The sequence below is a fragment of the Engraulis encrasicolus genome, chromosome 5, assembly GCF_034702125.1.
Source record: "Engraulis encrasicolus isolate BLACKSEA-1 chromosome 5, IST_EnEncr_1.0, whole genome shotgun sequence".
Classification (NCBI taxonomy): Eukaryota; Metazoa; Chordata; class Actinopteri; order Clupeiformes; family Engraulidae; genus Engraulis; species Engraulis encrasicolus.
In genome coordinates this window covers 22209242-22236104 of record NC_085861.1, presented here as the reverse complement: position 1 = coordinate 22236104, position 26863 = coordinate 22209242, and the positions used below count along the sequence as shown (strand labels likewise).

The window sequence follows — 26863 nt, the reverse complement described above, 5'->3', positions numbered from 1 at the left end:
CATAGTGTTTTAGTAGGCTACCTTTCAAAACAAACACGGCCCAAATGCCTGATATCCCAGGAATGACTGAGGTACAAAGCAGATTTACCCCTGTGGATCCATCCCCCCTCCGCCTGTCCGTCTATCCATCCCTCCTCTCTCTCTCTCTCTCTCTCTCTCTCTCTCTCTCTCTCTCTCTCTCTCTCTCTCTCTCTCTCTCTCTCTCTCTCTCTCTCTCCCCCTCCCTCCCTGCCTTTTAATTCAATCAGTGTGTGACATACATTACGGTACCAGCAACCTGAGGCGTGTGTCCAGTGCCAGGCTTTTTAGAATGTAATTAGGCTGGCAGCCGACGCCACTGGGCCCCGGCCACTCTGGCCTGGTCTGGCCTGGCCTGGCCTGGCGAGGCTGGCGTGACGGACGATAGGCGTGAGCCCTGCCCATGCACTGATGTCCGCCCGGGAAGCCAACGGGCCAAACAACACAACAGAACAGAGCAGAGCAGAGCAGAGCAGAGCAGGGGTATCGATCTGATGAGTCATCTGTGTAACACTCTCCTGCTTGACACTAACGTTTTCTCTCTCTCTCTTGCTCTCTCTCTCTCTCTCTCTCTCTCTCTCTCTCTCTTTCTTTCTTTCTTTCTTTCTTTCTTTCTGTCTCTCTCTCCCTCCTTCCGCTCTTTTGATCTCTGGTCTCTTTGATCTTTTCTCTCTTTCTCTCTCTCCCTTTTTCCTTCTTTCTCTGTCACACTGTCTATCTCTCTCTCTGTCTCTCTCTTACTCTCACTTTCATTTTTCCATTTTCCATGTCTCATCTCTCTCTCCCGCTCTCCCTCTCTCTCTCTCTCTCTCCCCCTCTCTCTCTCTCTGTCTCTCTCCCTGTAGTTATGGAGACCGGTGACTGCGACTCTGTACTTCCCTGTAGTTCCAGGGACGGGCTTCCTCTACCTGGTCAACCTCTACTTCCTATACCATTACTCTTCACGCCTCGAAACAGGTGGGCAGTGCTTGTCGATTGCCAACACATTTCCAAATGGTGTGATTAAGTTGAAGAATTGAATTCATGTCACCATTTCTATTTCCAATTGAATGAAGGTGCACCTACAGATGTCTTCTCTTGTAGTGTACAAACAAGTCTGTACTTGATTCAGAATCTGGACCTGCACACTTCAGTCCCCAACAGCACATGTTAACAGCCTCATGTTAAAATTCAATACATTCGACATGCATTGAATCTTACCATACTAAAAAGACATTATCCTAAGTGTGTGCACAGTTTAGCCTAATAAAATGAATGGCGTGACTGTTGGCCATAGCCATATGTTCCCGTAGTCTTGATGTACTGTATGTTGATGCATCATGTATGTACTAATGTCCTAATTGTGTTCTGCTTGTAGGAGTATTTGATGGCAGACCTGCTGACTATCTGTTCATGCTGCTCTTCAACTGGATTTGTATTGTCGTATCCTTCACACAAACCCTTACCGCACATGTGATATACAGTATATGCAATGCAGTATGCAATACATATATACAGTATGCAATACAGTATATACATGCATGCATGCAGTATAGGCCACACATGCAGAATATGAAATACACGTTTTTGGGATAGTTAATATCTTTCATTGCATTTTGTGTATTGGCAAGTGATTGAGTAGTAGTAGTAGTAGTAGTAGTAGTAATCATGCATTGCATTTTGTGTATTGGCAATTTTAATTGGACATAATTGTACAGCCCTAGTTTAGAAAACGTTACCTCAGTCTTTGTGCACTTGGCCTTGACAGCTCTTTCCAGATCACTGGGTTAATAATGGACATGCAGGTGAGTCAAAATGCACACTCCAGTCCAAACAAAGATCTGTAATGTAATGTTTTGGGTGTTAATTTTGGATGAAACGGGTGACGTTAACAAAAGTACCTCCATTTGGATGGCTTATATCACATTACATCATTGTCACTCTGAGGCGTCATGATTTAATCCGAATGTGTTTATCTGCAGTCATAAAGTCTAAAGAGGGTATTTCACAGCTGCCCGTTCCAGCGTATTTATTGATTTGAGTCAGGGTTTCACGGTAAAGCAGCAGCGCCGGCGGCGAGCGCTTCAAGTGGCCCCAGATGACGGCCCCTTCTCTGTTCTCTGTTCTCGAAAAAAAAAAAAAAAGATGGGCGAGTGTATCGCCTTACAGAGAGCCGTCTCACTCTGCAAAAAGAGAGTCCTTCATCAGCACTCATGACAGCTGTGGCAGGACGGGAGACTGTTCTCCACTTCCGCCGCACATCGCTGCTCCTCTGCGCCTCGTAAATCTGTCCCCAAGGTTGTACTGGGTAATGCTAAACAGTGACGGCCATAGCAGCAGCCGCAGCAGAACTCTGTTAGCATTAGACGTTCTTCCCATGTGAAATGTTTCCAGAGGAGATGTGGCTGTGCCCTCACTGGCAAATTGTGAATGGCCACTGGTGAAGAGAGGATTTTTTTGTGGAATGGAATGGCTTAATTTGTCAAATTTTCACATACCTGGTATATACAAGACATTCAGTATGGCCCAAAAAAAGTTGCCACTAAAAACTGGTCACACATACACACTAATGTGTTGTTGGACCACCTTTGGCTGTGGTTACGCTGGTTACGTTGGTGTTGTATTCTTTCAATAAACTTCTGCAATGCCTATTTCCTTCCAGTGTTTCACTAAGATCTTGTATTGATCATGGTAGAATCTGAACACTGTGTAAAGCCTTCACCGGCACATCCCAAAGATTCTCACTGAGGATAAGGTCTGAACTCTTGTGGTGACGAATCCATGTGTGAAAAAAATTACCCTGATGGCATTGTCATTATTGGAGTATGTCTGTGCCTTAAAGGTGTATGCCACTATTTTGGAACTTAATACAGTTAAAATCGTTGGCTGGGGTTTATAATGGTGGTAAAGTGTCTTATTTTTCGTGTAAGCCATTGTCTTGCTTTAAGACAAGTTAAAAAAGGGAATATGTTGCTAAGCTAGTGAAAGTCAATGTATCCATGTAGCATGCTACAATGCTACACGGATGCATTGACTTTCACTAGCTTAGCGACATATTCCCTCTTTTAACTTGTCTTAAAGCAAGACGATGCTTAACATGAAAAATAAGACACTTTACCACCTTTATAAACCCCAGCCAACGATTTTAACTGTATTAAGCCCCAAAATAGTGGCATACCCCTTTAAGGAAAGAAAAAAAACATTGCTGGAATTATCTGCTAATCTTATTATCTGCTATCTGTTTTAAACACCTGACACCAAACGTTTCAGTGATTGCTGATGCCCATGACTTGAAACTTCTCAAGCAGACTTAACATCTCTTACAAACATGACCATGGGATGTGTCTTCCACATGGTTATTTAGTTAAATGAGTTGAAAGCCATGGCACCAGAGTGGTTGAGGGAGCACAACAAGACATCATTTTTATACAAGGATTGGCCACCACAGAGTGCAGACCTCAGCTTTATTGAGCATCTTCGGAATGTGCTGGAGAAGGCTTTGCACAGCTGTGTCTGTCAGCTGTGTTTTGTGCCGTTCAATATCAGTAAAACGGTGACTTCTCAAATGAATGTGTTTTCTGTTTGTTTCAGCTTCTGATGATCCCGCTGATCATGTCAGTCCTGTATGTTTGGGCCCAGATCAACAGAGACATGATTGTGTCTTTCTGGTTCGGGACCAGATTCAAGGTACTCATAGGACTGAAAGACCTCCGTCACAGTGCCTGAAATGAGGCATGGGATTATCGTCGTAATTATCAACGCTATGTTGAGGTTTTTTTCCCCACTTAACAACAAAATAATGGTTCCATAATTGTTTCTGTGTTTTTTCCAACTTATAACTGGGTTCAATACATAAACTGCCCCATGAGAGTTTTGAGGAGTAAGCAAATGTATGTCGTTCGCCATGAGACTCTTAAGTATTATCTTAAGATCAAAGATATCAGGGATGGTAACAAAGATAAACTACAGCTGTATTTATTAAACTATCAAAGACTGTTTGGGATTGCTACTTGCTAGAGATAAATAAACACAAATTTTCCATCAGGACTAGTCTAATTTTTCTTTTCTCCTTTTGCAGGCCTTTTATCTTCCATGGGTAATTTTGGGCTTCAACTACATCATTGGAGGCTCGTAAGTGTCAACATGTTTTGTTAGTTTGTTTTGGCTCTCCTTTTGCAGGCCTTTTATCTTCCCTGGGTAATTTTGGGCTTCAACTACATCATTGGAGGCTCGTAAGTGTCAACATGTTTTGTTAGTTTGTTTTGGCTCTTTTAAATAAATAAAAGGCTCCGCTTGATGTCTAATTTGTCAATGTGTTCTTAGTATTAGTCCCCAATTTTGTGATTTCCTGCCAGCGCACACACAATTTATTCACTCCGCCAACACCACAGTTGACTGCACTTGCACTTACAAGCTATGCCGATGTGTATCTCTCTCCATCTCCACCTAACTTGTGTGGAAAATCACTGGTCTCTCTCTCTCTCTCTCTCTCTCTCTCCCCCCCCCAGGTTTGTGAATGAGCTGATTGGGAATCTGGTCGGCCATCTGTACTTCTTCCTGATGTTCAAGTATCCCATGGACCTCGGAGGCAGGACCTTCCTCTCCACCCCACAGATCCTGTGAGTCCTAACATCTGCTGGCCCCGACACCAGTCAGCCAAGCATAACCGCACTCTTGCCTGCCAACAATGGAAGGGGGAGAAAGGGGTCAGTTGTCCCGTGGCCAGGGAGTGAGGGGCCCCAGAATTTGGGTCCCCATCACATTATATGCATTGAGATCGGGGGCCCTTTCAGATGACTTTGTCCCAGGCCCCGCCAAAGCTGTCGGCTGCCCTGACAACACTCATGAGGAGGGGGGTTGTCTTTATTTCTTTCCCTCTCCCTGCCTCCCTCTCCCTCCCTCCCTCCCTGCCTCATTTCGCAGTCTTTTGCTTGAGGGAAGTATTGTGCAACAACAACATTGAGGCACATCTGACTAAGCAGAATTGTTGTTGGAGTGTTGTAAATAGGACAGGAGTGGCTAAGTGAGGTGCAGTACAGGCATACAGTACGATTGGCTGTGTCATCTTATTTTTTAACTGTATGGTAACGTCTGGGATGTAGTCCCAGAAATTAGATACAGGGAGATGAAGGCTTTCTGAGCACTGAGCAAAGCTTTATAGACGGGTCATTTGGAAATGCAGTATATAAATGTTTTACTTTTTTCAAAAAGTGAAGGAATTTAACTGTACCTCTGACTAACAGAGTATTTAGAGAATAGCAATCAATTTCCAAACCAAACAAAAACTTCCTAGAGCTTCAACAGGAATTGTGCCTTCTCAATCTTTCTACACAGGACACACACACAGATTCATTTAAATGGATGTCGCCACTTCCTCAGTAGAACTCACTTTCCCTGGTCACATTCTCTTGCTCTGTTGTGTCTGCACCAAAAAAAACCCTAATTGAGCTTACGCTCTGCTTACAACACACATCCGCCTGGTAGTCATTGAACATCTGAATGGATTCTTCTGACCACTTCCTCAGTAGAAGTCACTTTCCCTGTTTGCATTCTGTCGCTCTGTATAGTTTTACAGAAAGAACAAGTGCTCAGTGCTTCAACAGGAATTGTGCCTTCTCACTCTCTTTACGCAGCACACGCATATCCGTCCAGTCACTGTACATTTAAATGGATTCTGACCACTTCCTCAGTAGAAGTCACTTTCCCTTGCTCACATTCTGCTGCTCTTGTTATGTCTGCAGATACCGCTACTTCCCCAACCGGCGAGGAGGAGTGTCTGGCTTCGGCGTACCACCCAGCAGACGAGCGGCGCCTCAGGAGCAGGCTGGGGGAGGGGGTGGGGGTGGGGGCGGGGGCGGACGCCACAACTGGGGTGCCGGCTTTAGGCTGGGGGATGAATGAGGTGCCATACGCATACGCAGACCCACCCATACCCACTGCGGAAACTACCACCCACACACCCTCTCCTCTTCTCAACATGGAGGGGTTAAAAGACTGAGACATTTGACGTCACTGATGCATAACATGATTTTTTTTTTTTTTCTGTCCTTCCTTCCTCCCTCAGACTGTAAAGATGATATGAGGTGTCATAAGGGTTGCACTGCCACTTCCTATCATTCTAATGTATACATTACATGCTTTCCTCCCCGCACTCTCAAGGCTACTACATCTGGGTACATAATACATTTGCCATACAAGTGTACAGTCCGCTTTGAGAAGTTGTGATGTAGGAGTGGACAAGCCCATTTTGTCTGCACTCTCCTTTTCGTTCCTTATCCCCGTTTTTTTTGTTTTGTTTGTTTTCTTTATTTGCTGTTGTAAGGCAGAGCCTGAGGACCTTTGGTCTTTTCTCTGACTTTTGCTCCACTTGTTCCATCCATATGTTCTCTTCTGATTTTGGCATTGCGCAGTCCAGGTACATCTTTGAAGGTTTGTACATATGGAAGGTGTTTTTTCTTTTTTTTTTAAGGAAATCATTTTGAAAATAGTGGATGTAAAAAATGACATGCAAACTAAAACACATTTTAGAAAATTGATTTGAAGCACTGAGTTGATGATGAAAGGGTGTGGAAAGCAAATGAATTGTTAAGTATAAAAAAGAAAAAATGAAAAGTGACTGCTTCCTGTCGATGAGGAAAATTGTGTAGTATAGCTTATGCAGATGATGGTGCTGCTGGTTAATCGAGTCGATCTGTGTCCCCCTGTCCTTTCCTGTGACCACCAGCCTCCTGACATAAGGCTCAACATCAATGATCGAGGGGATTTTTTTTTCCCCAAAGGTCATTCTCCTTTGCAATCGGGATGTTTATTGGGTGAAAGCCCTCTAAAAGTTGTTCTGCGCTGGTTGAGAGTGGGGGGAATTTAATAGTTTTCTCCATGGAGGCAGGATGACACTTTAGACAAGAGGACAGAAGCCATAGAAAAGGACGGGAGGGCAAAGATCGACTGGGACCCCAAGTGGGTTGAAGTGCTGTGTCTGGCACCGTGTGATTCTGCTGTGGGTTTCTCTGGTGTCGTCGGTTGTCCTCTCATCTCCGATAATAAAGGTGCCTCTCGAAAACCTACTGCAAAGGTCGACGGGTCTCTGCTCCTTTGGGTTTTTGTTAACACAGGATTACAACGGCATGCCACTCTGTTTGGAAGTGGATATCCACAGAACCAACAGCTTGCCAAAATCTTTTTTTTGTCCCAAACAGGAAGAACAATAAAACATGCTATTTTGAGATTAAACGTGTCAGTTTTTTTCCGTCAATTCCATAAACGGCAGCTCAATGTGGTTATTATTATACAGTTGCAAGTATACTGAAAAGAAGAGATTTTCAATAATAATGATATAACATGCAGATCACCTACTGAATTTAATGCCTCGTCCTTTTTGCAACCTCTCGTCCATGTGTTAAATGGTTAGTTGGTGTGTATTGTTACTTGGTGAGTGGGTCGGCATACAGACTGATCACTTGGTTGTGTTTTATTGAGTTACAGCAGACTGTTTTTTTTTCTTTTTTTAAAAAAGCAAGCAGAATTCTCGGTAGCAGTACAGTATTCCTGATACATGTCCGAACATGACACCATAGCAGCAGCCGAGGGAAGAAAACAGAAGATCATTGAGCTATTGGAAATCTAGTCTTTTTTTGCAGTTGAAATGGCGCTACCTTGAATACAAGCAGAGTCGACATAAGACCAGCGGCAGAAATATTGCAAACAATGACTAATACAAAAAAAACAAGTACTGTGCATAACTATTGATTCATTTTGATTATGTCCACCTTTTAACTCCTTGATGAGTTTATTGTTTTTTTTTTTAATGAGATTGCAGGCAGTGTTTGTGTGGTCCATTGAAGAGATGTCCAGGATTCCAAGAAGTCTGTTATCTGTTGCTGCTTGTCCTTACTGACATAACTGTAATAAGTGCCACCACGGACCACAACTGTAGTCTTGTGAATATAAAGTATGACAAATTAAACCAGACAGCCTGGTTTAGCGGTCCTCTCACAAAACTGTTTAACATTCCTTTGCAAAGGTTTTTAAGCGAAATGGTCAAGGGCTCCTCTATTATAAATGTAACAAAACTTCCCCTTTTCCAAAAAAATTGTACAAATCGGTGCCATTATAGAAAAAAATATTTACAAGGGCCCTTTTTTTTTAAATCTCTCAAACGAGTGTGATAAAGTAGCAGTCCAGCTTTGGCACTCCATGGTTCAGCCCTCCAGGTCAGTGCTCCACACAAACTGTTGATGGGGCCGATGACATCACATTCCAAGTATGAAATCATTGGTTCCCAGTATCAAAATGCAACTGCCTTTCCCATGGCATAGGCAAGTGTATGTGGCATCTTCTTTGTCTCCTACAAAAAACAGAAGGCAAAAAATGAGAAAATGCAGGAAAAGATAAACATGTTTTCAAAGAGTTTTTCAATCACCCCACATCAAAGCACAGCATTTGTGATCAGGGAGTGACAAGAAAAGTGAGTAAAAAGGAGATGAGCTCTTGACCGGCAAAATATATGGACAATAGCTGTGTGTGGGCTCCTTCCCTGCCATGATGTTTTTCAAAACCTAAATTACAGGCTGCCAACATCCTGTGTGGATGACAGCAGCAGCTGCAATATCAAACGAAAAAGCCTGCCGTTTGCTCATTTTGTTGTCCATTTCATCAGGAAATGTCTGAAATGAACATCAATCGAGCAATATTTTGGGATTAATTTTCCCAATTATTTTTCTTCATTCCAAACATCAAACGATTACCACCTTTTTCCCCGCAACCCAGATTTAAAGATTACAGTAACTAGGGGTGCTATGGTGCACTGAACTAAGACCCATACCCTATACGGGCAACACTGCTCATGGAGACCCAGGTTCGAGTCCAGTCTGGGTCATTTCCCAACCCTAACCCCAATCAATCCCTCCCACCCCACTGTTTCCTATCTAGTCTTCACTGTCCTATTCAAATGAAGGCATAAGAGCAAAAAAAAACATTTCTTTAAAGATTACAGTTCATTTTAGAGACCTCTTATACAAAACTCACCGTAACGGTTTCACCCCGTAACTCTGCCAGGGTGTTCTCCAGTAAGCACTTCAAGGTCAGGGGTCACTTTCTGCGTCTCCAAACAGCCCCTCTCATTATCAGCTGCCATAGTAACCTTCACCCATCTCCCGTGATCCACGCTCGCCTGTCCGATTTGGTCCCTGCCCTTGCTGATGTCGGACATCGTGTGTCCCAGCTTGGACGCAAACCAGTCCACGATTTCTTGATTGGTGAGTTTCGACCGTTCGGACAGCCGTTCAATGTCCTCTCCCTTTAGTGTCTTAGTGTCCTGGAAGTGCCTCTGAAGGACATTCTGCGCTTGCTCCGACAGCAGGGTAGAGCTCTGACCGTTCTGCTTCTTGTTGCTCAGGTTCTGGAACTGTTCCATCCACTCCAGAGTTCCGTTCTTCAGTGCCAGGCGGCTGTCCTTGAACCAGCGCACAATCTCTGTCCGTGCAAGGCCAGTCTGGATTTCCAGATGGTTGTACTCCTCCGGAGATGGCCACTGTGTCTGGGTGAAGACGTCCTTGAGAAGGCTTAGGGACTTGCTGTCGATGGACTCTGCTGCGGCACACGTGGAGGTTGTGAGAAGAGGCAGAGGCGAGGACCTAGCTCTGTTCTCCTGGTCTTGAAGTCCATTTTGCGAGCCCCGCTTGGAGCCCTTGGAGTTCAGCAAGGCCTGCTCAAGGTTGTCGCGCAGTGCTCGGCGCTCTGTAAACCAGCAGTCGATTTCGTTCTTCGAGAGCTTGGTGTCCACCACTAGATGGTCAATGTCAGCCTGTGTTGGATAGCTGGCTCGCTGAAAGCTCTCCTCAAGCATCTGCAGCTGCTCCGACGTCTTACCCTTCACTCTCTCCAGGAGAGGGAACTGGGTGGGAACGGACTTCTGGAGTTGGCTCTCCTTCAGCAGCAACTCTGACTTGATCTGCTGTGCACCTTTATGGCTACTGTGCCGCTGGTCACTGAACCACTTCTTGATCTCACCCCAGGAGAGACCAGTGACCTCAATAAGGCGATAGACCTCCTCGTCATCCGGGAACTGGCACAGGCAATAACTGGCCTTGAGCTCCCTTATCTGATCGGGGGTTTTGTTGCAGTCTGATAGGCTGGGAGTAGGGGAGGCCGAGTTGGTCTGCAGGGTCTTGATAATAGAGGGTCGTTTCACCTCTGGGGTAACAATGGGCGACGTGAGGGGCCTCTTGACCGCCTGTGCCACTTGGCTCGCTACAGTCAATGCGATTGGTGCGCACGTCACCGGTGACCCGTTGGCGACCGTAGTCAGCACCAGGCTAGACTGCCCCAGCAGATGACAAGGGAGTGTCTGGAGCAGGGACTGTGTGGACTTGCTGGATTGGGCCAGTTGGGCAGGTAGCACGGTGAACGCCTGTTGGACCGGTTGGATGGTGCCGTTGAACATCTTCTTGCGAGCTTCCTCCACCTCCTCCGGTGACCAGCTTATGCCCTGCTTCAGTCTCTGTGTTGTGAACCACACCTTGATCTGCTCCTCGGGGTGCTTGGAGGCGGCGGTAAGCCAGGAGAGCTCCGCCTGGGTCGGGTAAGGGAACTTGTTGAACGAGGTGATGAGTGTCAAGTTACCGTCCAGGGAGGGGTTGTACTTTGAAGTGTTCAACGGCACGGCTATTTTCGGGACGAGGTTAAAGTTGGGCGGGCGCTGTAGGGAGGGCATTATGTGAGAGAGTCCGTCTTTCAGCGACGCGTCCGGAATGATCACGGTTCCATTCACATTCACCGCAGTGATCTGCTTTTTGGGAAGGTCCGGGCTGAGCTGACCGTCCACCGATGGACGCTTGTGGTCAGTTTTTGGCTTGCCAGTCTTTACTGCGGTGGACTTGCCGAGGGGGAACGTGCCAAAGTCCTCTCCGCTTTGGCCGCTGCCCGCATCGTAGATGACCGCGCTGTTCGACCCCTCGATGGTCTGTTCCAGAATGGTCTGGCTGTTCAGCTTGATTCTCCTGAACTTGAAGTTGCTTTCGCCAGGGTGGAACTTCTCGTTGTGCTCGGTCAAAGTGTCGAACTTCTTTGTGTTGAAGTTACAGACGGCACACAGGTACAATGGGTTCAAAATGACATTGGGATGGTTGGAGTCCACGTGCTCCTTGAACTCGTTCAAGTTCTGCGTGGAGAAGGTGCAATATTTACATTCGTAGCCCCCCTGCAGTCGACGCTGCGGACGCGGAGGGGGCTCTGGTTCGGTACGCTCTGGCTCGGTCACTTCACGGGCCAAGGTCGGAGGGCTCTTCCGCGTCTCCTCCCGGTCCTCGCAGGCGGGGAGCAGCAGTGGCGGTGGTAACGCCGATCCGTTCTCCTCCACCTCCTCACCACCACCACCATCGCTGACCATCGCGTCCATGTCATCTGGCCCCTCCTGCTCCATCATGATGTCACTAGGTCGGATCATGCAGGGCGTTGAAGACTTTCTTCGGCTGGCCATGGTTGAGGAAGGCAATAGGATGCTTCCCTTGTGGGAGAACTGTGGGTGAGAGGGCGAGGAGGAGGAGGAGGTGAGAATCCGTAGACGGGAGAATCCTGACTGGGGGGCGTTTCTGCTGACTGGTAACGTCAGCTCCAATGGAGGACTTCATGAGATCTCATCACAGATCACTTGACCTGCAATGACAAGAAGAAGACAGAGAGAGCAATAATTAGAATGTGCATAATACTGTCAATGATACATGGATAATGCTAGAACTAGGGAACAATTGTACTGACATTCTTTCTCAGCTATTTATATTTTGTGATTAAAAAACAGAATAGCGGGGGGCGCTGTAGCTAAGCCCTCTAAGCCCCCCCAAGTTTGGGCTTGCATGCCCACGGGGACCCCGGTTCGAGTCCGGCCGGGGTCATTTCCCGATCCCACCCCGTCTCTCTGTCCCTCTCACTTCCTGTCATGATCTAAGACTCTCCTATAAAATAAAAGGCATAAAAGCCCTAAAAATATATGTAAAAAACAACAACAAAAAACAGAATAGCTCCATGTCCATTAAATGTGACTGGCGCATCCAGCTGGGAAAAAAACCCACAAATTAGATCAAGGGGTCAAAACCATTCCATCCCAAAACCTTACATGAGATTTTAGGTAATCCCTGTGCTTTTTACTAAAGACTAATGGAGGCCAAAAACAAACAGTCCAAACAAACAACAACAACAAAAAAACATGTTTGGCAGCAAATTCCCTCAACTGACCTCACAGCAGAATAGTCAAGCAGAGGATTGAGGCATGAATAGTAAGTGGTACCAGCAGACCCGAATGCCATCAATGCCACGGGTGGTTACTCTACAATGTAACCTGTAACACTGACCTAGTTAGGAAGCCTAAAAGCAGCGAAGGTAACATGCAGAGACCAGTGCGAGCTATTAAGTTCAAAGGTTCATTTAACAGTATTAAACTGTCAAAAACAAACAGCCCAAGCAAACAAACAACAACAAAAACATGTTTGGCAGCAAATTCCCTCAACTGACCTCATAACAGAATAGTTAAGCGGGGGGGGTAGTAAATAGTAAGTAGTAGTAAACAGACCCGAATGCCATCAATGCCACGAGTGGTTACTCTACAATGTAACACTGACCTAGTTAGAAAACCAAGGCAGCAAAGGTAACATGCGGTGACCAGTTTGAGCTATTAAGTTCAAAGGTCCATTTAACAGTGTTATGTCCTCATCCAGACCATGTGAAAATGTTTTTTTTTTGCCCAGAACACTTGATTGCGGTCTTGGTCAGTGTCTGATTCATGGACTCGAACTTCATGAGTCACACATCTGTTCATTAAAAATTAAGACCAGCTTCCTTTCCATGCAGTAGTTATGGCAACAGCAGACATGGAGGTGCCCTTGCGCGGCAGGCAGCGCGGCAGCACTGCAGCTGCGGAAAACGGAGGGAGGGAGAGAGGAAGATGCAGCGAGTGACAGGAGAGAGAGAGAGAGACCGACAGAGAAGGAGAGAGATGAAGAGGAGGGAGAGAGAAAAAAAACAGTCCCTGCAGGTATTAATTAGCTGGGGAAGTGATGTGGTAGGCGAGAGTTTGGAGCAGCATGGTGTGGGAGAGCGGAGATCCGATGCCAAGCGTGCGCCAAAGTCTGTTTAGCTCCGCACAGCTCAGCTCAGCTCAGATCTGCCCTGCCCTTCCCTTCCCTTCCCTTCCCTTCCCTTGCCTGCCTTACGCCGTCCTGCCCGGTCCTGCCCTGCCCTGCCCTGCTATACTCTGGTGCCAGAACTCCCCTGGCCTGCGGTGGCCCCGGTGGAGCCGCGTGTGTGCAGCAGAAGCTAATTAAAGATGCATGAGGCTCCGGCCTTCTCATATCACAACCCTAACTCACTCTAGGAGTGCCAGTCTGGAGCAGGAGTTGCCAGGTTGGGCGCTTTCCCGCAACAATTGGGCTGTTTAGGATGACCATCTGCGTGTAAAAAAAAAAAAAAAAAACACATTGGGCAGGTTTCTCTGTAGCTTTAGAATCATGTAAAAATCAATAGAATTTAGTAAAAACTGGACAAGATTTAGTGCCTTGTATTTTGATCTGGATTATCAGTCACATCTGGCAACCCTGCTCTGGAGTGCAGTGGAGGCACCAAGTTGAGCGCAGGGCTAGAAAAGGGGAAGGGGAGGGCAGGCAAGGGAGATGGGGGATGATGGAGGACTGTACCCGTCTGTCCATGTATCCTATAGGCTCTTTCCTCCCAGACCAGAAAAAAATATTGTCATTATTAAGGCAGTCAGCGAATTACGGTGAATTGCTTGCACTGGACACATAGTATACCTTAAGTCATACACTCATGCAGCAATTAGGAAATGTTAGCCCTTTTTAAAAAAAAGCAACTTCAGCATGTTTTCCTATGTGTGTGCGGCGTATTAATTTGGAAATGTTGATAGGAGTTGATGTAGGAGCAAGGCTGTAATGTAATCTACCACAGAGAGGTGTACTGCTTTCGGTAAAGGGTGAAGCAATTTAAAGGTCTGGAGGCGTCGTGTAAATACAATATACATTTTCTCATCCCTTGTCTGCCAGTTGTGAGATGATGGCTGTCTTTAGTTTTCAAGCAGAGACCAAAGACTAGTAGTAAGGCATCATTTGTCACGCAACATCCACTGTTTGATGTCTGTGCAACAGAGACATGTTTGATGCTGATGGATCAAGAACTTTATTTGACAGAACGTCAGTCTGCAGTGCACACGAGGTACGACTGATGGCGAGGAGGCACTGTGACTGTGGTGAGTTAGAAGGGTTTTTTTTTTGTTTTTTTTTGAGGGATGGCAGCTGGCGTGTAAACACGGAGCGGATCAACAGAAGCGCGAGACACGCTCCGACAGACATCCTCCTGTTTCCTCCCCGCCTCGCCCCCAAACCATCAAAGAGCATGGTTACTGGGGGGGGTAGGTGGTTAGTGGTGGGGGGTTAGTGGTGGGGGGGGTGGGGGGTGCAAACATGAAAAAAAGTAGTTTGCTCAAACGCAGTGGAAAGATGACTAACAGTGATCAGGGGGAGAAAACAGGAAAAAAAAGCTAACCGACACGCACTCTCATATACTGTGTATACCCAGTCATACACAATAAGGCATATAACTCAGACTCGCGTCATGGTGTGTCTCTGCAGCAAGCACACCTACTGTGCTCTACACACACAGGCACTCTGGCACCCGACGCAGAGGCGGATGTGACTTCCTCATTATGGGATGTGGGGAGCTGAGTGGAGGAAGGGAGGGCAAGCGGGATGTGGGGGTCTACTATGACTGGTGGAGGGGGTTTGGGGAGGAAAGCAGTGCTGAATGGGTGGATGGGTGGAGGTTGTGGTTGTACGTTGTCAAGTTTGTGTGTGTGTATGGGGGGGGTAAGGTTGAGGGGTCTGTTGGTGGGGCCAAGGCAGCTGGTGGCTGTGCAAAGTTTTTTTTTTTTAATAAAAACGTGGGGCGCGAAAGAGGGAGTGGAATGGCAGATGCTGAAGTACTTTTTTTTTCTTTTCTTCCATCGTCCGTGCTCTCTCTAGCCTCTCTTCTCTCTCTCCGTGCAAGGCAGCGAGAGAGCAGGCAAGTCGACTCAGTGTTTCCAGAGAGAGGCCCGCTCTGTTGCCTTGGTGCCGCGCTGCCATAAAGGGGGCGGAGCCGGAGCTGCGCTAGGCTAATGCCACGCGGCGCGGCAGGGGGGCAGAATTTCGGACGGAGGGGTGGAGGAGGAAAGGGGGGGAGGGGGCAGAATTAATTTAAATCTCATCAGGAGCTGGGGGGGCCTATGAGAGTGCAGCGGCTCTGCATGGTAACAGCCGAATGGCGTGCTGTGCTGTGCTGTGCTGTGCTGTGCTGTGCTTTGCTGTGCTGTGCTGTGCCACGCCGTGGTGACTCGGCCTGACTCTCTGAAACTCGGTCATACAGAGGGGCACAGAAGAAGAGAGAAATCTTAGGTGTTTCTAAAAGAAGTGTGTGTGTGTGTGTGTGTGTGTGTGTGTGTGTGTGTGTGTGTGTGTGTGTGTGTGTGTGTGTGTGTGTGTGTGTGTGTGTGTGTGTGTGTGTGTGTGTGCAAAACGACTGTTTTGGAGTCCACAAGCTTGCTATCCCGGGGAATAATATTCACACAACACTGTGTACCGTAACATAAGGAGATTATTTTGTCACAGAAGAAATTCACTGTAAGATTGGGATACAAGGAAAGGCTGCAGACACCATTGTGGGCAGCAGGCATGCCAGTAGTAGTGGAGATGTAATTAAAGATGAAAATGATCATCACAGGCTTTTTGAGACGTTGAGTCGTAATTGGCTGCCACTGAAGTCGTCAAAAACAAAAACCTGTCAAGCAAAATGGAAAATTGCCCAGCATGTACAAGCTGTACCCAAACCTCAGACCTCTCTCTGCAGTTTCCAACTCCTGCCGTTCTACAGCAAGGGGATTCGCAACAGCAGGTGAGACATGGGAGAGAAATGACAAGATGCTCCTCGGTGTACACACTTCAATTAAAAGGTGTTAACACAGACCCAATATCTCTGAGGGCTGCACCAATGCACTGACAGACCAACTCTAAAAGGTAAACAAAACCAAAGTCTTTTGCTCACTTAGAACTTGCATTCATAACCAGTGGGTCTTGAGAGTGAAGAGGTGTGATGGGGGAGGAACAGGGTCTGCTGTATTTTTGAAGACTGGTGAGGTGTGGGGTGCGGTGCACAAGCCAAGGGTAGTCGGAGCAGTGCAACTGAATGTTGACTTGAAACTGGCTGGAATTCACCTTTAAATCAAAAAGGTTCTAGATGAATATATATATTTTATATGATGACATTCAAACATCCCGGCCATCCTGAAAAATCACCACGTCTGATGGGGGTACATTCAAAATATCCCAAATGTCCCCTAAAAGCTCTTCTGTGTGTTTGATGGCTACCTGGGGAGGGTGGGGCTGGCGGTGAGGTGTGGGGTAGGGTGGGGTGCAGAAGGAGGGCCGGCCAGGGTGGGCGGGTGGACTTATAGGTTGCCATAGCAACTCACAACCAGCTGGCGTGCGGTGTGTTGAAGAGATTTTCATCCTCCGAGAACCAGAGGAGGAATGTTCCGCATTCCTATTTTTGGCTTGCGCGAATCCTTCCAGCTCCAATCAACTGCAAGAGCGGAGCAGAGCGGTGCGATGCAGTGCAGTGTGGGGTGCCGGAGGGGTGGTGGGGGTGTGTGTGTCTGTGTGTTTCGGGGGTGGGGGTGGGCGGTGTTGAGGGGTACCCGTTATTATGCTGAAATGCTGATCAGTGGTAGCTGGAGGCATGGGGAACGAGGCAGCCTGTACCTTACCCTCCCCTCCCCTCCCCTTCGCAGTCACGGGGTTGGCTACTTCCCCCCTCCCCCCCTCACCTGGCCCTCTCAGGTCCCGCTTATCTGCAGCCCCACTCTGTACATGGGAACCAAGACAAACAATAGTGCAGGAGTTTCAGGGCAGGCAGGCAGAGAGCGAGAGAGAGAGAGAGAGAGAGAGAGAGAGAGAGAGTGTGAGAGTGAGAGTGAGAGAGAGCGAGCTTGTGGTTTTAGTGAAACACACCAACCCAAAAATACAGCCGCAGCAGGACACTGCTCTGCAACTCCACAGAAAACAGACACCAAACAAAATCTTTTCTCTCAGCTTCCCCAACTTCTGAGTAGACAATACAACGCTGCTCATCTTTTACAAAGTAACCTTTTTCCATCTATTTTTTCCCCTCAGTTCCCCAACTCAGATTTTTGAGATGGCCGTAAGCATTTTTTTTTTTGAAATATGCTGAGTGGACCACATAGCCTAAGTCCAGGGATCTGCTGTAATGACCTAAGAGACAAACTAGAAACCGGCGTTCGATTTCTCTGTAGAGGTTACACATTACACATCCATCGATGCTGAAATGAGCATGGAGTACCTCTATCAACATTAAACTGAATCAGAATTCCAGACCATTTTTAATATGCAGCTGTATTGCTCACACTACACTTGGCTTGTGAGTACCTAAAGACACAGCAATTCTTTGTTCAGCCCTTTCCGAGATCCTACTCTGCTAACTGGGGGCATGGCTCGTTTACATAGTGTGTCTTTATGTCTTAACATAATCCATATATCATACTCCGTATAAACTTTACACAAGATCAGCAGACACTTACACAGCGCTAACTTTTTGGGATGATTTAGCCTAGGACGTTTCAGACAATATGTAAACAAACTATGCCCCCAGTTAGCATACTAGGATGTCGGAAAGGGTTAAATATAAAAAGGTTCTGTCTTTGGGTGGTGAAGAAGTCATGGGTAGTGTGAGTGAGCCATACAAATACATGTTGAAAGTGGCTGGAATCCTCCATCAAAACAAAACGCTACTCGGCGAGTATATATTAAATGATGAAATTCAGTCATCTTGGGCCAACCTGAAAAATCCCCAAGTCTTAAGGTTCAATCAAAGCTCTCCCCCCCACTGTGAGGACACTGGGGGCCTGGTGGTGGGCCTGTGGATGTGTCACTCGTCTGCTAAAGCCATTTGAGGGAGCCATGTCCAATGTGCAGTATGGCTTTTCCAGCAGAAACCAAATATCTCTTGCTGTATGCTGCTGCATACTAGCGGCCAGTTTCCGCCGCCCGCCTGCCACTGCTGCTGCGTTTCTCTTTTTCTCTCTTTCTCTGTGTCCCTCGCTCACGCTCACACTGTTGCCCTCTCTCTGTCTCTCATGGCTGCCTTCCCAAGCACTTACGAAACGCTGATGGCTGAGAGGTCAGACTAGGGATTAGGATCAGTGTCATATTTGAACAGCATTCTTTACCCCCCTAAACACACAAAAACACACACAAACACAAAGATATACCCCCCCCCACACACACACACACACACAATCTATTCCACTTTCTTTCTTAACGGGCCAAAAACTCAAACGAGATGAAGACTAAAAAAAACTAAAAAACCCGCCTTAAGCGGATAATCCAAAATTTTAGGAGGAGATGATGCCAAGGCTGTAAAACACTAAGAGGAGCCGCACGCCTCAACAGCCAGACAAGCTTGATGAAATAAATAGGCAGGGGCCCTGCTGTGGCTGATATGGTAGGGCACTCGTCTACTACGCGGCCGACCCGGGTTCGATTCCCGGCCCATTTGCCAACCCTTCCCAGTCTCTCTCTCCCAACTCGCTTCCTGTCTCTTCTTCACTGTCCTGTCTGAGAAAAAAAAACAATAAAGGCTTGTAAAGCCCCAAAAAATACTTTTTTTAAAAAGGAAAAAGAGAGAAAGAAATAGGCAGTGAACCTGCGCTGTGTGTGCACTGTGTAGGATTCTGGCCAGAGTAGGTATTGCAACTATGCTGCTCATTGAAACTAGGCTATCTATTGCCAAATTTGAGCTTTTCATGAATACTACCAAGTAATTAACTACTATTTACTAGGGCGGCCTAAGAACATTTTGTTTTCCAGCTAAAAATGACTATTGCTAGAAATTCAAAATGGACATGGAGAAGATCCCCCTTTTCATGTATGAAAAGTGCAATTTTCCCAGTCATAATGAATACTTAGAATTTGATGGTGGTGGTAAGTATTTGTGAAAAAGGTAACATTTGTGAATGGGCAGCATGAATTCTGGAAATAAACTACTTAACATATTACACAGTGCACCTTTAAAATAAAAAAGTCTTCCTATAGCCGTGATGAGTAGGAACACAATGCATAATACAGAGTCATGTGACTGAGTGACGCAAGTAAATCACAAAAAGAGAAGGAAAAATAAACCCCAAAACAAACCCTGCGATCACAACTACAATCACGACCCCCATATTTGAGTTACCTAAACACACTGATCTAAATCCCGACATAAATATTTACATTGCTTACTTATGCAGAGATAGGTCTGCTGCTGCTGGTATCCGCACCAGCTGGCTTGGAGACAGACACTGACTCTTACATAACGCCGCATGCATCATTTATCCAGCGAATGCCCCAGAGAAGGAAGAGACAGACAACCTACTCCAGGGGTCGAAAGTTTAACCCAGTGCGGACGATGTGGGGACTTGTTGGTAGCAGGCAAGCAGGCAAACACCAAAACACTGTCAAATCAAGATTAAGTATTTAATACATTCCAGCCTGCCTCTGCAAGAGTTTTTTTTATAGACCGTGACGGCATGGCATAGCTGTGGCCATGGTGGCGGCGGCATAATGCGCAGGCATACCAAAAGGGCCATTTTTGACGGTAATGTTTACAAACATCCGGAAGCTGTGGCCATATCACGGCCCAGCTAAACAAAACACGTGTTCCAGACAAGGTCTGTTGTGTGTACCTGGGCTTTCTGTCTCGTGTTGCACGAGCACATGGTTCTACCTTAAATAAACCCAGTATTTGCTCAGACTAATATGGATACTCACTCGCTGAACTCACTCGCACTCTCCGCAGCAGTAGAGTGGTGCAACGCAACGCAGGGAGGACGACGTGTTTGTTGGTTGGAAAGAGGAGGAGCAGGCGCCGTGTTGTTAGGGAATAAAACACAACACGACAGTTGATTGTATTCAATGCTGCGCTAACTACTGGCTCCCATTTACCCAACATGACCCGCTCCCGTCACACACAAACACACACACACACACGCACACTTCCAATTTCATGAAAATACTACATGCTATTTGGCAGTCTTAACCCTGCTGCTTCAATTGGACTCTGGCTTTTACTATACCCCACTCCACTCCACTCCACTCTTCTCCCTGTTTGTGGCCTCCACAGATCAGATGGCAGAGCCATGAGCTGTTCAGCCTGTACTGTGCTGTGCTGTGCTGTGCTGTCCTCCCTGCCCACCCGCCTCTTGGTCGCCATGGCTCACAGCACCACAATGTCCCCGTTGCTACCACCACCACTGCCGCCGTCACCATCACCACCGCAGCCGCTGCTCACATTCATCCGAGAGACTGAGTCACAGCCTACATCATCTCGATGAATCAAGCAGATCCCACAGATGTGCAAAACACCCACCCACACACACACACACACACACACACTTCAATGGTCTCTCCAACTAGCTCTCTCTCTCTCTCTCTCTCTCTCACACACACACACACACACACACACACACACACACACACACACACACACACACACACACACACACACACACACACACACACACACACACACACACACACACACACACACACACACACCTTCATTTTAATCACAAGGGCCTTCCGGCCGATAGCCTCCGCGACGAAGACAGGAGGAACACGTAGCTAGGGGTGGGCAGAAGCCGTCAGGCATTGTTACACATCTGAGGACAGAAGGTCCAGCAAGAGCCAATCGTGCAAGGAAAAGTCGCCTCCTTCCTCCTGCTGCTGGTTACATTTCAGAGCTGGGCTGGAAGATTCCCGTGTGATGGACACGGACCCTTCGGAACCGGAGAATGACAAACTACGGAGTCCTCTCTAGTACTCCATGTCTAACACCAGGCAAGTCGTGACAGACCCAAGGAGCTAAGGCTTAGCAGCTGTCCCCCCAAAAAGATGTTTTTTTTCACCTCAGTTCCCATCATCTACTGAGCCTCTGTTTTCTAAGTCATTCCTTGGAGAAGATGTGAAGTACATCTGGGTCATTTCATGTGAAATCAGACACTTTGGGGCCCGACTGACACAGGGTTTTGATAAAACTTAGTGTGCCTTTTTAGTGGCAAGGTAGAAACCCAGAACTGCATTTGCATGAATCCAGAACTAATATTAAGGGATAAACAGAAAGTTTAAATTAAAGCCACAAAGAGATGGTTTCGATGTTGTTCAAAAGCTGTTTTCTGGCTCTACAAATTACACAAAAAAAGTGGAACACAACAGTTATCAAAGTATGAATTATGAGATATTCAAATATTAAAAACTGAGTATCAAAAGCTTTATTTTAAAATTGCAAACCTAGCCTGCAATATCATGAACACCTGGAATTGTGTTTGTTGTGGAAGAGTCATTTCAGAGATGAATGTCTGAAATAGGTTGTAATTACCCGTGTACTACCTATGCAATTCCTTGTAGCCAATCGTGTCAGTTGTATCTATCCTAAAACAAACTGCAGTCATCGCCTTTTTACCTCTCCCTGCTCTCTGATTGGAGCCCAAGATCTGGAACCCTCGCTAAGGGGTAGAATCCATGCTGTCTTCCCGATCGGAACGATTGTACAAAGAAGCATGGGATTTCCCAGGTACACGTCAGGTGAGGTAAGTTATAGTTGCAGTAAAGTAGTAATGAAGCAGTGTTGGAGAGGAGATTACCCAACTCAACACTCAACTAACATTTTGGGCAGAGTGTCAGAAGGGGTACTCATGTTAGCTGTTAACACACTACACTATTTCTACTTAATTACAACTCATTAAGTCACATTATCTCTGAAATGACTCATGAACCAAACACCAACATTTCAGGTGCTGTTCATGACATTAGGCTTGGTTTAGACAATATTAGCCATTTTTAAATATTGCTTTTTTGATATTCAATATTTTATCATCTCATAATTACCGTATCATAATTGCTTTATCTATTATCTGATAACTACCATGTGTACCAGGTTGCTGTAGAGCCAGAGAAGAGCTTTAAAACAACATCAAAACCATCTCTTAGTGACCAAAATTCACTGATATAATAAAGGATGAATGTATAACGTCCTACCCTCTGAATTTTAACTGTCTGCCGTTTCTCCCTCAATATTAATGCCAGATTTGTGCAAATGCAGTTCTGGGGTTCTAAATTGCCACTAAAAAGGCACACTAAGTTTTATTAAAATCTGTGTCAGTCAGGCCCTAAAGTGTCTGAGTGTCACGTGAAATGGCCCATCTCCAGCTAATATGGATCTACAAAATGACATCATCTAAATATATATATATATATATATATATATATATATATATATATATATATATATATATATATATATATATATACACACACACACACACACACACACACACACACACACACACACACACACACACACACACACACACACACACAATAATGTCATCAATGTATTAAATGCAATAAGGTCAGCCTTAGTGTGATCTGCCAAATAGGCTGTCAGGCCTATATAGGTCAAGTAAGTCAAAGCTCCTATCTGATCAAAATGCTGCTTGACAAAGCTTCCAATGAAATGAAATGTCTGTCATCCGTTGTGTGCCAGTAATAAATTGAGTAAAAATAGAGTGATAAACAGTGTGTTGATCTCACCTGACTCAACAAAGTTCACCTCATTCAAATATTCCAAGCATTTTCATTATGCGTACAGACAGTGGGTCTTGCAAATGAAAATGTTTTACGAGACTGGTGTCATTCCGGGGTAACCTACATTATGAGGACGATGATGCATATGCTCCGAAACTCCACAGACTAGCACAACAAGAGAGAAAAAAACTAAAGGCAAGGTTACCTTGGAGACCAATGCCATGCGCAAGAGGGATGGTTTCACTGCACTATTTACAAACACCATCTGTGAGTTCGAATCATCCTTCTCATTCTGTTGTGCAGCACTCTCTCTCTTCCTCTCTCATGCCAACTGCCATCACATTGGGGTCTTTCCAAATTTTGAATTAATTTAGTTATCACATGTGGATGCACATACACGTCTTATTCTAACACTTTTAATCAAGGCCTCAAAACAAAAAAAAATAGAGGGGAGGAAAAGAGGAGAAGACACTTCGGTACAAGCCATTGTCCTGGGTGCAACAATATTAGTGCATGCTCCTTGAGTAGCTTAACACACTGTTAGCAATGCTAACTTCTTTATCCTGTGCTCTCAAATGAACTGAGATGTAACTGCCTTGTAGTCTAATCATCTTTTTGGAGGTCCCATTACTTCCAAGTTATAGACGTAAGAAAACAAGTTTCAAGACGGAGAAAGACACGACTTGTTGCTTGGCCATCATTTTCAGTGCGAGCGAGGCCAACTTCATCAACTCTGCTGCCCAACAGAGTAGAGTTTGAAAAACAGCAAAACAGCTGTGGGTCTCACTCTTTGATAAGATCGGCCAAACAGCTGTGGAGGCCAATGTACAGGATCCGTTCGGCTCAGCTCTGCTCTGCTCTTCCTGTGCAGAGAGGAAATTAAGAAAGTGAGGAGGGGGGAGGCTAATGAAGAACATGGCTCCATTGCAAGAAAGAGGCCACCGTCTGTCACACACACACGCATACACGGACGCGTGCGCGCACGCACGCACGCAGCCACACACGCAGCCACACACACACACACACACACACACACACACACACACACACACACACACACACACACACACACACACACACACACACACACACACACACACACACACACACACTGCCCTCTCCTCTCTCCATGGAGTCATGACCACCACCACCTCAGATGAGAAACAGGGAGAGGGAGAGAGAGCAGGAGAGAGGGAAAGGGAGGGATGGGGGAGGTGTGGGGGTAGAGAAGGAGAGTGTCCAACCCACAGGTATGACATCACCATGGCCCTGGCTAGCTTAGTCAACCAACAGCTCTGTTGACTGGAAGGTGGGGTAGGGGTGGGGGTGAGGTTGGAGTAGGGTGGTGCAGCGTGGTGTCAGGAGGGGAGGGTGGCAAGTGAGGGGGCCAGAGGGACGGAAGAGGAGAAGGAGGGAGCAGCGGGGGAGTGCGGGTGGCGGTGGAGGTGGGGAGGGTGGTGGGGTAGGTGAACAGCGACAGCAGCAGCCACAGCAGCAGCAGCAGCCTCCCTCCTCCTCAAAGACGTCTGCAGGCGCCACGGCAGGCAGGAACACGGGCAGCCATTTTGAAGCAGCCACACAGACAGCACAGGAGGGGGGACTGAAGTGAATTTAGGAGAAGCAAACCCCTGATTTAAACTGGTCCCAAAACTTTCACCCCGACGTGTGTTTGTGCAGTAAAAAAAAAACTTGCTTCACTATTGTCCTACTCAAATTGATATGGGTCACGTAAGAAAAAGGTGATCATTTGCTGAAATATACTTCTTCTGATAATGGTTTGTATAATCATCATTAATGTAGGCCTACTAGAGAAAGTATTAGGCAGGTAATATTGAAATCCTCTTGTGTCTCACAGCGTTATCATCACAGCAACACCAGTGATTCTGTGCAGAAAAAGTAAGCTCACGAAAGGGGACCAAGAGAGGTTGTAAAAACCTGCTTTTGGGGGATATCCGAGAAGCTAAGTGCTTCTACAATAACTGGCCAAATATGCTTGATGGATTAATTACCAAAAAGAAAATGAAATATTGCACGAGTGTTGACATGACAGCTTCTTCAGGATAGTGAATGGGGAAATGATAACTGAACAGCAGTGTAGTAGGCCAAGTGATATCACAGTAAATAAGACTTTTGGATATGGTGTTACAAGATTAAAAGACGTGTTGCACACAAAAATCAAGTGCTGCTGCGTGATCCATTGCCTGGATACAGAACGGCTGGATATAAACACCTCGCCCAATCACACAAGCCCACAGAAGTTCACAGAAGGTAATGTGTTTTGGAAATATGGTCTGTGCCTTTAACGAAGGCCAAATGGATTGCTACAAAATGAAACATGAAAAAACAACAATCAACCAGTCATAGCCTACTCATAGTGGGCTGTACCTCAAATGACACGGGGGCTAAACATTGTCAGGTGAAGCCTGTGGGTGAAAATAACATAATAAAGTCGATCCTCGTCCAAGGCTAAAGCACAGGAGGTGGTGGTGAGGCCAACATACTACATATTCGCAGGCGAGACTGTACCCTCTCTGTCCGACCACGACCAGTCATGGACACGAAATGGGCTTCGTACTACGAGTACATCTCCATGGCCGAAAGTGGCGCAGAAAGGGACTACAAGAGGACCACTTCAGATTTTAAGACCCTGAACTATTGCTAGACGCGCTTTGGGGCTGAGTAATATGGTTATATCGTCATTTACACTTAATCACGACAAAGCCAAACGCCACTTAACTTTAGTGAAATTTTACTTTCCCGTCGCAGTTTACAAGGGAATGTGTGGGCACCACGTCTCAGTGACTAGCTACTGCATTGGGGCTACGTGAGCCATGCAGTATGGTCGCGGAAGGCGTCACCACTGCCTACATCATACCGCACGAGCCCCAAATCAGAAGTGGGGACTTTGCCAGCCAACTCGCCTGTGTGCGCTAAAAACAACAATATGAATTAATAACAGCATTTGTGGGATGTCCATTTATACCTCCCAGATGCCAGCTAAAGGCGAACATGATGTCTAGCGGACAAACGATGGTCTTTTAATCAGTCTCACCGACGTAACGCCATGTCGACATTGGAAGCCATATTTTGCTGGTTATTTCGACATCGACTGAAGACATGTTTCCCATACAATCTAGTCGTGATACACTTCAATCAAAACTTCCTGCTTATGATGACAAATCACTGGCTAGTAAACATGCTAGCAGAGGTTATCTCTGGCTGTAGACAGTTAACCAAGTCGCAGCCATTCAGATGACCACTTTCCTCAATATGGGACGACCAAAGTTCAGGGCAAAGCCAAGTTTACGCGTTGTTTTCTGTGTCTGAAGCAAACGAGGAATTTGGGTAGCCTACACGCACGCTTCATGTAAAGCGTTTTAACTTGGGAGATGTTTTGCTAATATACAAATTATACCATTCCGCGTGTATTCTTACCTGTCTACGTCGTTGCGATTCTAGGATGCTGGGTTGTTGACAAACAGGTTCCAGTAAACGTTTTGACTTCCACGGATAAGGCAAATACAAGGATTATTTGTAAAGGATCTACCGAATCCTACAGACAACAGCGGAAAAAAATTCACGATCACAGGGGGATCTACGCCAAAACCCACATGATCATCTACGTCAGCATACGTATTTGCATACGATACAAGATGCACTTCCATACTGGACTTTTGGAAGTTAGCTTTTAAAGAAAACCTGGCAAACAATCAAACGGATAGATTGGGCAAAGCAATGTGGGCATTCAGCAGGTGCTACAACAGAGACTTCCGACTTTGAAATGAATGAACCACTGTTGTTTTGACGTATTCCTGCCCCCTGCACTGGCTAGGTGCAAGGTAATTGAATATTAAGTATGCTGTTCCGCTTTTCTGTTGGCTGAAGAGGAGGCATCGTCACTAAATTTTGGGTTGTCGGTCAAATCAGAGCCATCTAATAACAGAGTTACGCCACTCCCATAGACCTCTATGGACCAATCTTTCCACAGCAATGGCGGCTCTCATGGAGCCTCACGGAGCGTTAACATGGAAATCCCCATTGACTTTAGTTCTATTAGAAGTTACTTAGTTCCAGGAGGTGGCCATAGAACACAGAAAAAAGGTGGTAAAGGTAATGTAATTTGTTTGTACTTAATCTTTGTTTGGTATGTGATGGTTCTGTGTTAGTTTCCAACGAACAGAAGTTTACTGTTA

General features: G+C 46.1%; 2 protein-coding genes across 3 annotated transcripts in view; one reads left to right on the top strand and one right to left on the bottom strand.

Moving 5' to 3' along the window:
• derl1 (derlin 1) overlaps positions 1-7227 on the top strand; it is a 13299-nt gene extending 6072 nt beyond the window's left edge. Inside the window, exons 2-8 of one of the 2 annotated variants that reach the window (XM_063198926.1) lie at positions 864-975; positions 1376-1440; positions 1776-1802; positions 3589-3684; positions 4177-4229; positions 4506-4616; positions 5739-7227. In XM_063198926.1, coding sequence (XP_063054996.1) covers positions 864-975; positions 1376-1440; positions 1776-1802; positions 3589-3684; positions 4177-4229; positions 4506-4616; positions 5739-5898 — 624 coding nt within the window. In that variant the 3' untranslated portion in view covers positions 5899-7227. Of the gene's footprint in view, positions 1-863; positions 976-1375; positions 1441-1775; positions 1803-3588; positions 3685-4075; positions 4129-4176; positions 4230-4505; positions 4617-5738 lie in introns of both variants that reach the window. The other variant, XM_063198928.1, reaches the window with a different exon arrangement.
• Positions 7228-7447: 220 nt separating this feature from the next.
• LOC134449129 (zinc fingers and homeoboxes protein 2-like) lies at positions 7448-26535 on the bottom strand. Its single transcript, XM_063198925.1, has 3 exons — positions 26106-26535; positions 9022-11649; positions 7448-8341 (listed from the first exon to the last, which is right to left on the bottom strand). Exon 2 carries the CDS (start codon positions 11471-11473, stop codon positions 9032-9034), a length of 2442 nt encoding a protein of 813 aa, XP_063054995.1. The 5' UTR covers positions 11474-11649; positions 26106-26535; the 3' UTR covers positions 7448-8341; positions 9022-9031.
• Positions 26536-26863: the final 328 nt, after the last annotated feature.

Coding starts and splice junctions, on each gene's coding strand:
- LOC134449129 (XM_063198925.1), bottom strand. CDS start 11,473: ATGGCCAGCCGAAGAAAGTCTTCAACGCCCTGCATGATCCGACCTAGT.